The 13,374-nt window shown below is 49.1% G+C and overlaps 1 protein-coding gene across 1 annotated transcript in view; it reads left to right on the top strand.

Moving 5' to 3' along the window:
• The window catches only part of TTBK1 (tau tubulin kinase 1), a 155,362-nt gene that overhangs the window by 113,684 nt on the left and 28,304 nt on the right, over positions 1–13,374 (top strand). Inside the window, exons 10-13 of the mRNA XM_069768220.1 lie at positions 2,421–2,575; positions 2,719–2,938; positions 3,014–3,186; positions 3,547–4,087. Coding sequence (XP_069624321.1) covers positions 2,421–2,575; positions 2,719–2,938; positions 3,014–3,186; positions 3,547–4,087 — 1,089 coding nt within the window. The remainder of the gene's footprint in view (positions 1–2,420; positions 2,576–2,718; positions 2,939–3,013; positions 3,187–3,546; positions 4,088–13,374) is intronic.

Below are 13,374 nucleotides of genomic sequence, written 5' to 3' on the forward strand. Positions count from 1 at the left end.
CCAACGTGGTAGGACTGCCACCATAAGACATAAGCCTGGTCCGATACCGGGATTATATCAGGCCAGAAACCAGCCCCGGTAGCATGAAAAGGTCAACCGAGAAACGTATGGATCGAGTAAAAGTGCAGCCCAAGGTTAGGTTATATATTTATCCCCTGTGACGGAGTTACTGGCAGGGTGATAGAGGGGAGATAGGTGTCACTGCGCTTATCGGCGTCAGTGATATGAAACCAGAGCATTTTTCTCCACACTACATGTTAAGAGGGTTAAGTTGCATAAAAGGGCTGGTTTTATGTGGACCCTCATAGAGCGGGTGGGAGAAGGTCCACTTTATCTCCCGGGCAGACCTGCGAGCACCTGCATGAGGTCATGATCATGTGGTCACATGATGGGGTTTCGGCTAGCCGGAAGAGAAGAGTGTCCAGAGGCTTTGTGGCTCATGGAGCGCAGACTGAACCTGTGCTCCTCCAGAGCGGGGAGCCGCCCACAACATACGGACTGTGCTGCAGCATTGTTGTTTTCCTTTTGTTTTGTTCCTGTTTTAGCCAGAAAGGCTGAGTTTTGTTTCCCTATTAGTTGGTTTATGCTGCTTGACAATAAACCAACAAGGATTTAAAGAGACGGTGTTCCCATTTTTCCTGAGTGAACTACTACACCCCTCAAGGACCGAGCTCCATGTTTTAAATCTGGAACCCTTCAGCGGATCCTGGTGATTCTGAGATTTGTTTTCATGACATCATGTTCTTCATGATGGTGGTAAAATGTCGTAGCTATGACTTGTGTTTTATTTGTGAAATTATCGGAAATTTGGTAAAACGTTTTGAAAATTTCACTATTTTCTAAATTTTATTCTTATGTCCCTAAACCAGTGAGTGACGTCACACAAAATAGTTAATAACGAACGTTTCCCACATGTCTACTTTACATCAGCACAATTTTTGAAACTTTTTTTCTTTTTTTTGTTAGGACGTTATAAGGGTTCAAAGTTGACCAGCAATTTTTTTTCTTTTTCCTGCAAAATTTAGAAAGCCATTTTTTAGGGACCACATCACATTTGAAGTGACTTTGAGGGGTCTATATGGCAGAAAATACCCAAAAGTGACCCCATTCTAAAAACTGCACCCCTCAAGGTGCTCAACCCCATTCAAGAAGTTTATTAACCCTTCAGGTGCATCACAGGAGCTGAAGTAATGTGGATGGAAAAATGAACATTTTATTTTTTCACAAATATTTTAATTTAGCCTCAATTGTTTTTATTTTCACAATGGTAAGAGGAGAAAATGGAGCCCAAAATTCATTGTGCAATTTCTCTGATAACCCGTATGTGGGGAAAACTACTGTTTGTGCGCAGGGCTTGGAAGGGAAGGAACGCCAATTGACTTTTGGAGATCAAATTTGGCTGGAATCATTAGTGCACGCCCCGTCCCGTTTGGAGAGCCCCTGATGTTCCTAAACAGTGGAAACCTCCCAAAAGTGACACCATTTTGGAAACTAGACCCCTCCAGGGATGTATCTAGATGTGTGGTGAGCACTTTGAACCCCCAGGTGCTTCACAGAAGTTTATAAGGTAGGGCATTGAAAATAAAAAAAAAAACAACACATTTTTTGAAACAAAAATGTTCTTATAGGCCCTTTTTTATTTTCACAAAGGTAACAGGAGAAAATGCTCCATACAATTTGTTGTGCAATTTCTCCTGTGTACGCCGATACCCCTTATGTGGGGGAAAACTACATTTGAGGCACAGTGCAAAGCTCAGAAGGGAAGAGGCACCATATTACAGTGCTGATTTTCTGGACTGGTTTGAGGGGGGCCATGTCAGCTTGGCTGCGCCCCTGAGCTGCCAGAACAGCAAAAAAAAACCATAAGTGATGTCATTTTACAAACTACAACCCCCAATGAATTCATCTAGGAGTGCAGTGATCATATTGATACCACGGGTTGGTCACACAGTTTTATACCACTCAGCGGTGAAGAAAGAAGAATTATATTTTTATCACCAAAAATTTAGTTTTCGGAATAGATTTTACATTTTCACACTTAGAAATGGGTAAAACTGGCACCAAAATTTGTCCCACAATTTCTGCTGTGCAGCACTGCTTAGTCGTACGGCGAGACTCGGGAGGGACGGAGCTATTTGCCTCCTGGAAGCAGAATTTCCTGGAATAGTTTGCGGACTCCATATACAGAGTCCCTAAGTGCTAGAAGAGCAGAATCCCCCCCCCCCCTCTCAACTGAGGTCAGAGGCCACACACCCATGCAGGATATGGAGGCAGTCCACTGTACAGCGCAGGACCCCGCGGTACATACCGGCCATATATGAGCGGTAGTGGTATGTGGATGTCCCTGGTCCGCCCCACCACCACAGCTTCTGTCATCTGTCCATGTGTCCAGCTGTCGCAGGGTCTCCTCCTTCTTGCAGATGATCATGTCCGTCTTTGAGAACAGTATGAAGGAGCGCGGAATCACAGAGAACGAGGCCTTCGACTGGGAAAAAGGAGGGACGGACATTCTACTTTCCACCAGCACGTCCACGCCTCCGCAGCAGAACACCCGGCAGACGGCGGCCATGTTTGGGTAGGAGTGGGGGTGTCCCTTTCAGTCCTTCCCGGTCTTCTCTCCTGATTTCTTGGTGCCACTGAATTTCCTTGTTTCTGGGGTCACTCATCAGTCAGACCCCTGTATCAGACGTTAACCCTTTATTCTCCTGCTTCTTTCAGGGTGGTGAACGTGACCCCAGTGCCAGGGGACTTACTGCGGGAGAACACTGAAGATGTGCTCCAGGGAGAACACCTCAGTGACCAGGAGAATGCGCCCCCCATCCTTCTCGGCCGGCCAGCGGACATCACTGGGCAGGTCCCCAATGTCGGCTTCAACGACACCGAGGTCTGGGAGGAGACGGACGTGAATAGGAACAAGTTGAGGATCAGTATCAGTAAGGTCAGTGGTGGCCGGAGCCCCCATAACTCCGGCATAGCGTCCAGTCACATTACTACCGGCCTCTTGTCCCCCCAGACACAATGCCTGATGGAGGATGAACACAGTCGTCATGGTTGTCCTAGTTCTCCTGTCCGGGCCCCTCCAGAGTCGCCCACCACACAGGCCCGTTCCCTCCGTTACAGACGTGTTAACAGCCCCGAATCAGAGCGACTGTCCACGGCGGATCGAGTGGATCTACCGGAGAGGAGGTGAGACTGACCGCAAACGACTCAGACTCTACAAAAACAGCTTGTATATAAGTCTCACTGGCATATCAGAGGTTGTCACCACCAGAAACCACACTGGCACACAAGTCATGGCTGTCACTGGCCTGTGCCACCTCCACACTACTCCTGTCAAGCATGACTACTCCCCCAGCTACAGCTCCTCCTACAGCCACGGAGAGCAGACCTTTTATGCTTCCTACAACCTTTGCCCCAGGTCAGGGTAATATTCTGCCCGTAAGCTGCCGTCCCCGTGAGACTGTGGTCCATAGGGGTTCTCTGCAGTGTCCCACCATGCAGGTTGTTCTTCTTCTTTTGACTGTAGCTTTGTCTTCTCTCATCCAGATCCCGTATGGACCTTCCTGCGTCTCCTTCACGTCAAGTCTGCTCCTCACAGCCTGCACAGATGTTGTCCATCGATACAGGTCAGGTCGACCGACAGGCCAGTGGCCGTATGGAGGTATCCGCGTCCGTGGAGCACGAAGCCCTAAGCAATGCCTTCCGCTCCGTACCACTGGCAGAGGAGGAGGACTTTGATAGCAAGGAATGGGTTATCATTGACAAAGAGACTGAGCTGAAGGACTTCCACCCTGGGGCAGAGCCAACAACCTCAGGCACCACCGATGAGGAGCCCGAGGAACTCCGACCCCTGGATGATGGGGAGGAGAGACGAAGGTCTGGGGGGGCAGATGCAGCAGTGAGGCCAAAGGTGCATGAAGTCAGACCCCGGGCCATGCAGACTGTGGCCGAGGAAGAAACATCTTTCCGGAATGAGGGCTCAGAAAACAGGGCTGAACCCCCACCAGCCAGTCCATCCCACTCCCATTCAGCATCAGCAGCCCGACAGCGAAGGAGGGAGTCTGATCCCACTGGTCCTCAGAGACAGGTAAGAGATGACCGAAGACGCTATGGGGCTACAGTTCAACTGCGAGGTACCGCTGCAAGACATGAAACCCTGTCTGTGGGGGAGGGAAGGTGACAGCACTACTGACCTGACATGTAACGTTCTCACCACCTGTGGTTACAAGCAGAAGGAACTCTGCATCCTCTCCAACGTGAGCCCCAAGGTGGAGCCGATTATGAGGAGCAGTAGACGTGTCCATGGGGTGCTGCCTGAGGGTAGTATCATAGTTAACTCCAGTACTGAGAGGAGTGGTGAAAAGGGTGGTAGAGAGGAGATATAGGATGGACAAGGAGGAGGTAACTGGGCATTATCAGCGATATATGGAGGGATTAGAAAAAGAAGACTCCGTGCTGACGGTATACAGTTCATGAAGGATCACGTGGCTTGTGTTATAAGAGATTGCCTGTGTGACGCTGACATTGTAGTTATGTTCTCTGATGGGTTACATTGTAGTTATGTTGTATGATGGATTACATTCAAAACCTACAAGAAACAAAATGAGCAAAAACCCTGCTGTAACTAAATAAGTAAAAGGAAAAGTGCATTTAAATAACAGAGTTCTTAGTAATACTGTTTTTGATTAAAAATAGCTTAAAAGCCATCCCACCACGTTAAGGTAACTCTGATCGGGACAGTCCTACACGGTCTCACATTAAAACCTTACCATGTGTCAAAGTTGACCTCCGTGTGTGAATAAGAGCAGACAAACGGACCAGGTCCCGACCAGTGGACACCAGCCTGGAGAAGCCTTTAGATGTAATTTTCAGCTCAGGAAAGGGAGGCCACACCCCAGCTTGCACAGAATGCAAAAATACAAAGAAAAAAAACACAAAAATTGAGCTTGGTTTGAAATGGTATACATGCAACACATAAACGCATGTTCACATTGGCCATAAAACATACAAAACCTACAAGAAACAATATGAGCAAAAACCCTGCTGTAACTAAATAAGTACAAAGCAAAAGTGCCTTTAAATTAGAGTTCTTATTAATACTGTTTTTGATCAAAAATAGCTTAAAAGCCATCCCACCACGTCAAGGTAACTCTGATCGGGACAGTCATACACAGTCTAATATTAAAACATTACCATGTGTCAAAGTTGACCTCCGTGTGTGAATAAGGGCAGACAAATGGACCGGGTCCCAACAAGTGGATCCCAGTCTGGAGAATCCTTTAGATGTAATTTTCAGCTCAGGAAAAGGAGGCCACACCCCAGCTTGCACAGAATGCAAAAATACAATTAAAATAAATAAAAATAATGATGGATTACATTGCAGTTATGTTGTATGATGGGTTACATTGTAGTTGTTGTATGATGGGTTACATTGTAGTTGTATGATGGGTTACATTGTAATTATATTCTTTGATGGTTTACATTGTAGTTATGTTATATAGTGGGTTACATTGTGGTTACATTGCAGTTATTTTGTATGATGGGTTACATTGTAGTTATATTTTTGGGTTACATTGTAGCTATACTGTATGATGGATTACATTGTAGTTTTATTGTTTGATGGGTTACTTTGTAGTTATATTGTATAAAGAGTTTATTGTATGAAGGGTTACATTGTAGTTATATTGTCATGGGTTACATTGTAGTTGTATGATAGTTACGGTATATTGTACGATGGGTTACTTTGTAGTTATGTTGTATGATGGGTTACTTTGTAGTTATGGTGTATGAAGGGTTGCATTGTAGTTATATTGTGTCATGGGTTACATTGTAGTTGTATGAAAGTTACGGTATATTGTATGATAGGTTACATTGTAGTTATATTTGATGAATTATATTGAGTGATGGTTACTTTATAGTTATATTAAGTGATGGGTTACAGTGTAGTTATATTGTGTGATGAGTTACATTGTAGTTATTTTGTATGATTAGTTACCTTGTAGTTATATTCTTGGGTTACATTGTAGCTATATTGTATGATGGGTTACATTGTAGTTATACTCTTTGATGGGTTGCATTGTAGTTATGTTTGGCTTACATTAAAGTTTTATTGTGATGGGTCACATTGTAGCTATGTTGTATGATGAGTTACATTGTAGTTATGCTGTGTGGGGAGTTTCGATGTAGTTATGTTGTATGATGGGTTACATTGTAGCTATATTGTATGATGGGTTACCTTGTAGTTATATTCTTGGGTTACATTGTAGCTATATTGTATGATGGGTTACATTGTAGTTATATGCTTTGATGGGTTACATTTTAGTTACGATATGTTGTGTGGGGAGTTTCGTTGTAGTTATGTTGTATGATGGCTTACATTGTAGTTGTATTCTTGGGTTACATTGTATAAAGGATTGCATTGTATTTATATTGTATGAAGGGTTACATTGTAGTTATATTGTGTCATGGGTTACATTGTAGTTGTATGATAGTTACGGTATATTGTATGATGGGTTATATTGTAGATATATTTGATGAATTATCTTGTGTGATGGTTACATTGTAGTTATATTATGTGATGGGTTACATTGTAGTTATATGCTTTGATGGGTTACATTGTAGTTATGCTGTGTGGGGAGTTTCGTTGTAGTTATGTTGTATGATGGGTTACATTGTAGTTATATTCTTGGGTTACATTGTAGCTATATTGTATGATGGGTTACATTGTAGTTATGTTTGGCTTACATTATAGTTTTATTGTGATGGGTTACATTGTAGTTATGTTGTATGATGGGTTAGATTGTAGTTATATGCTTTGTTGGGTTACATTGTAGTTATGCTGTGTGGGGAGTTTCGTTGTAGTTATGTTGTATGATGGGTTACATTGTAGTTATATTGTATAAAGGATTGCGTTGTATTTATATTGCATGAAGGGTTATATTCTATGAAGGGTTACATTGTAGTTATATTGTGTCATGGGTTACATTGTAGTTACATTGTACGAGACTTACATTGTAGTTATGTTCTGTGATGGGTCTCCTTGTAATTGTATTATATGATGGTTACATTGTAGTTTATATTGTGTGATTGCATTATAGTTGGATTGTGGGATGGGTTACATTGTTGTTACATTGTAGTTATATAGTGATGGGTTGCATTATAGTTACATTGTATGACGGGTTACAGTGTAGTTGTCACATTTTGTACTGGGTTACATCATGGCTGTCACGATGTGATAGGTTACATTGTAGTTATCACAGTTTCTCTGGTTGATACGATTTCCCATGCAGCATTGTTCACCATGTGCAGGGGAATCTGCAGAGAATGTCAGTGTCTGACTTGTGTTGTGTGCTGGTTCTGGTTCTGGTGAATGACCTAGATGAACACTGTGGACGTAGCCTCACAACTCTGGTCTGTAGATGGTTTGGACCTCAGTGATAGTCCCAATGCAGCTGTTGACTATCTGGCTGTGTTCCTCATATTCATCTCCCCAACAAGGTCTTCTGACACTGGCCATACAGACGTGTGTTCGGCAGCTTTGTGTCCTGACCGTAATACAATGTACTCCACTGCTGCGCTCCATCCGTATGGTCAGAGTAGGTTCAGGGGGTACAAGTAGTTAACTGGAGGTGGATGATTACCACCCAGTCCTAAGGGATATGATGTACAGTGACAGAGACCACGTACCGTAAGGAGTAACACTGACCTCACCGTGCAGCTCGAGGCCGTGCTCATGTCATTTCTACCTCTTGATCCAAAAATGTGTGACTGATTGACTTCATCGCCCGCCGCTTCTCAGATCTCACCCGCTGCCGCTCAAGCAGCTTTATTGGGAGGGGCAGGTGGTGCAGGCCCAAGATACGGGGGTGCTCCCCGAAGACTCCCACAGCATGCACTAACGCAACACGTAGCTAGAAGCAGGAAGAAAGTCTCTTCATTGCCTGACTCCTTTCCCTCCGCTCTTCTTGATGTTTTTCAGCTGGAGGAGGACAGGCTCTCCCAGCACCCCCTGCCGAGGTACAGCCCCCTTCGTAGACTGGCATCTTCTGTCTTCTCATCCTCTACACTGGAAACAGAGCATTACCCACATCCTACTGGCACCTTCATCCAGCGCAGCCGCTCTGCAGAGAGTAGTCCCGTACGTCTGCCTCACCGCCGACACCCACCACTGCCTGCTGGGAACCACAGACTGGTGCCCTCTGTGCTCCGTATCTCCCGATCCCAGCTCCAGCAGGTGTGGGCACGCTTCACTCACAAAACATAGCAATACAGCGTTGTCCAGGGCGGCAGAAGGGGCCGGAAGAAGGATGAAGATGAGCCTTGATATAATGCAATACAATCACGTGAAGGCCGTGTCCATTATTGAGCTTCCCACCTCAGAGGTGTCCTGCTTCCTTCTCCCTCGGAGAACTTCTGGTCTTCTCTAGTGGAGAGATCCTCCCGGCTCCATCATTCTTCTGTTACTCTATAACCAGCACTGGAGCTGTTCAAGGGTGGCGCTGAACTTCGGGGGCACCAGCGTCTTCTGACTGACTCATCCTAGAGGACAATGTCTCCACACTGAGTCACAGGCCTCACTCCAAGAACTCTCCCGTCAGCTCCTCCACCCTGCCATCTTAGCCCCTCGGCAGCTGGTCGCTGCGCTGCTGCTTCTTGCGATGTTGCTGCTTTCACCTTGGACTGTCCCGCCACATGTGGACCTCCGTGTGCAGTCTTCTTTCAGTTATTGGTCTCTGGGAGACCATTTGCACTGCAGAAGGAAGACTGAACTGGGCACAGGGAACTGCATGCCTCACTTTGCACGCCTGCGCCACCTGCCCGCACCCCATACTGCCCTGCTGTGCCTAATTGTCCCCCCGCAATGCATTATAAGCCCCTTACACAAAGGGCTCTTTATCAGAGGTGTGCTGGGAAATGACCGTACTGCAGCATATAGAATGACTGAGCATTACCGCACTCCATGCCAGACGTGACGTCAGTGTTATGGCTCCATGACATCCGATCTCTGAGATCCCACCACTCCCTATCAACTAGCATTTATGCCTCCGTGGACCACCTCTCCTGTGGACCCTCTCCATCACCTCCCCATAGAAGTCCTGTTACCCCCATTACGCCATATTGCACCATATAACCCTCCGACATAACTGTTATATTATGGGGGTTCATGAAAAGACTTCCCATAGCTCCTCCCCATACCCCTCCTACCATTCTATATAACCCCGCCCACACCCCTCCTATAATTCTATATAACTCCTTCCAAAACCCCTCCCATTATTCTATAATCTCTGCCCCATACCCCTCCTATAATTCTATATAACTCCGCCCCATTCCCCTCCTATAATTCTATATAGCGCCTCCCCATTGCCATCCTATTATTCTTTATAACTCCGCTCCATACCCCATTTATTATTCTATATAACTCCTTCTAAAACCCCTCCTATAATTCTATAGTCTCTGCCTCTTACAGTTCCCATTATTCTATATAACTCCGCCCCATACCCCAGCTGTTATTCTATATAGCTCCTCCCCATACCCCTCCCTTAATTCTATATAACTCTGCCCCATACCCCAGCTGTTATTATATATAACTCCGCCCCATACCCCAGCTGTTATTCTATATAGCTCCTCCCCATACCCCTCCTTTAATTCTATATAACTCTGCCCCATACCCCAGCTGTTATTCTATATAACTCCGCCCCATACCCCAGCTGTTATTCTATATAGCTCCTCCCCATACCCCTCCTATTATTCTATATAACTCCACCATATATCCTTCCCATGATATGACTCCACCCCATACCTCTTCAATGATTCTATATAGCTCCTCCCCATATTCTATATATCTCCACCTCTCACTCTCCCAACCCCTCCTCACACACTGTGACCCCTCTTCACACTCCGCGACACCTCCCCTCACTCCGCAACTAGTCCTCTCACTTGCCGTGATCCCTCCTCTCACTCTCCGTGATCCCTCCTCTCACAACTTGCAACCTCACTTATCACACTCTCCGACCACTCCTCTCACTCTCCGTGACCACTCCTCTCACACTGCATGACCCCTCCTCACACTTGCCAACTCCTCCTTTCACTCCCCTTCCCAGTCTCCCGACTCCTCGTCTCACACTCTCTGACCCTCTTCTTACTCCCTGCACCCCTCCTTTCACACTCCCCGACCCCTCCTCTCACACTCCCCGACCCCTCCTCTCACGCTCCCCGACCCCTCCTCTCACACTCCCCGACCCCTCCTCTTATACTCCCAGACCCCACCGCTCACTCCATGGCTCCTCCTGTCACCCCACGACCCCTCTCATACTCTGCGACCACTCCTCAAACCTCCATGACACTCCCCGACCCCTTCTTTTATTCCGTGTATACCTTCTTTCATACTCCCCTCACACTCTTCTCGTAGTACCCATCCCTTCCCCACACTAACCACTCTCCTCACACTCTGACCCCTCCCTTCACACTCCCCAACCGCTCCCCTCACATTCCCTGACCCCTCTCCTCATTCACCGACTCCTCCCCTCACACTCCATGACACCTCACACTTCGCGACCTCTACTCTGACTCCTCCTCTCACATTCCCCGAACCCTCCCCTCACACTTCATGACCCTTCACCTTATACTCCGTGACCCCTCCTCTTACACTCCCCGACTCCTCCCCTCCCACTCCCTGACCCAATTCCTCAAACTCCCCGCCCCCTCTCAATCCCCGACGCCTTCCTTCACACTTCCTGGCCTTTTCTCTTACTTTTTGTACCCCTCCTCTCACGTTCATTGAATCCCCTTTAACCCTCCCCGACCCTTCTTTTACTCTGTGTACCACTCCTCTCACATGCCACAACCACTCTCTGACCCCTCCCATCACACTCCGCAACCCATCACACTAGGCAACCCTTCCCCTCACACTTCCCAACTCCTTCCGTCCCGCAACCCCTCACACTCCTCGAAGCCTCTCATTCCCCAACCCATCCTCCCCTCACACTCTCCGTGACCCCTCCCCTCCCACCCTACGACCCCTCTGCTTACCCAACCCCTCACACTCTCCAACCACTCCTCCCACTCCCTGACCCCTCTCTTTACATGTTCCAATACCTTCTCTTACTCCATATACCCCTCCCCTCACTCTCCTTGGCCCCTCCCCTCATTCACTGTGACCCCTTTCCTCATTCACAGCTACCCCTCCCTGACCCCCCCACACTCCTCGATCTCTTCCTTTACACTCTGACCCCTTCTCTTACTCCATGTACCTCACACTTCCTGAGCCTCTCTTTACTCTCCCCAACACTCCATCACACTCCCCGACCCATCATCTTACTCCATGTACCACTCCCGTCACTCTACTCCCCTCCCCCATACTTCCCTCCCATCACACTCCATGACCCCTCCCCTCAATCTCCTCGACCCACCCTTACACGCCACTTCCCCTCCTTTCTCTCACACACTCTCTAATATTCCCCTCGCACTTGCCAACCCATCCTCCTCTCACTCTCCCTGACCCTCCCTTACACTCAATGGCCCCTCTCCACACTCTGTGACCCCTCCTCTTACTCCATGTACTCCTCCCCTCACACTCCCCGACCCCCTCCCTCACTCCACGACTCTTCACTCTCCCCAACCCTCCCCTCACACTCCCCGACCCCTCCCCTCACTCCACGACTCCTCACTCCATGACTCCTCCCCTCACTATATGACCCCTCCCCTCACTCCACGACTTCTCTCCTCGCTCTCCCCGACACTCCCTCACACTCCATGACTCCACTCCTCACTCTCCCTGACCCTCCCTCACACTCCCCGACCCCTCCCCTCACTCCTCGACTCCTCTCCTCACACTCCCCAACCCCTCCCCTCACTCCACGACTCCTCCCCTCACTACATGACCCCTCCCCTCACTCCTCGACTCCTCTCCTCACTCTCCCTGACCCTCCCTCACACTCCCCGACTCCTCTCCTCTCTCCCCGACCCTCCCACACTACCCGACCCCTCACTCCACGACTCCTCTCCTCACTCCATGACTCCTCCTCTCACTACATGACCCCTCCCCTCACTCCACGACTCCTCTCCTCACTCTCCCCGACCTCCCTCACACTCCCTGACCCTCCCTCACACTCCCCGACCTCTCCCCTCACTCCACGACTCCTCCCTCACTCTTTCCGACCCTCCCTCACACTCCACGACTCCTCCTCACTCCATGACCCCTCCCCTCACTCCTCGACTCCTCTCCTCACTCTCCCTGGCCCTCCCTCACACTCCACGACTCCTCTCCTCTCTCCCAGACCCTCCCTCACACTCCATGACTCCTCCTCACTCTCCCTGACCCTCCCTCACACTTCACGACTCCTCTCTCTCCCCGACCCTCCTCTCACACTCCCCGACCCTTCTCTCCTCCCCTCACACTCCCTGACCCCTCCCCTCACTCCACTACTCCGCTCCTCTCTCCTCGACCCTCCCTCACACTCCCCGACTCCTCCCTCCACTATGACCCCCTGCCTCACTCTCCCCGACCCTCCCTCCCTCACACTCCCCGACCCCTCCCCTCACTCCATGACTCCTCCCCTCACTAGATGACCCCCTCACTCACTCTCCCCGACCCCTCTCCTTACTCCATGACTCCTCCCCTCACTATATGACCCCTCCCTCACTCTCCCGACCCTCCCTCACACTCCACGACTCCTCTCCTCACTCTCCCCGACCCCTCACTCCACGACCCTCCCTCATACTCCACGACTCCTCTCCCTGACCCTCCCTCACACTCCCCGACCCCTCCCCTCACTCCACGACTTCTCCCCTCCCTATATGACCCCTCCCTCACTCTCCCCGACCCTCCCTCACACTCCACGACTCCTCTCCCTCAGACTCCCCGACCCCTCCCCTCACTCCACGACTTCTCCCCTCACTATATGACCCCTCCCTCACACTCCCCGACCCTCCCTCACTCCACGACTCCTTCCCTCACTATATGACCCCTCCCTCACTCTCCCCGACCCTCCCTCACACTCCACGACTCCTCTCCCTCACACTCCCCGACCCCTCCCCTCACTCCACGACTTCTCCCCTCCCTATATGACCCCTCCCTCACTCTCCCCGACCCTCCCTCACACTCCACGACTCCTCTCCCTCACACTCCCCGACCCTCCCTCACACTCCCCGCCCTTCCTCTCACTCCACGACCTCTTACTCCGTGTACCCCGAGGTGTATGATGTGGGAGGCAGGTGCTGCTGTGACTATGCTGTGTATGTTCGGGGACATTGTTTGGGTGGGGGGATTCCTGTGCTGCCTCCGCAGTGTTATGTGAGTACAATGCAGACCTCATTTGAGGGGGGATTTGTCGTCTATTACCCAGAACTTTCTTCTTTGAGCTTGAATTTACACTG

This window comes from Ranitomeya imitator, chromosome 5 (assembly GCF_032444005.1).
Source record: "Ranitomeya imitator isolate aRanImi1 chromosome 5, aRanImi1.pri, whole genome shotgun sequence".
NCBI lineage: Eukaryota > Metazoa > Chordata > Amphibia > Anura > Dendrobatidae > Ranitomeya > Ranitomeya imitator.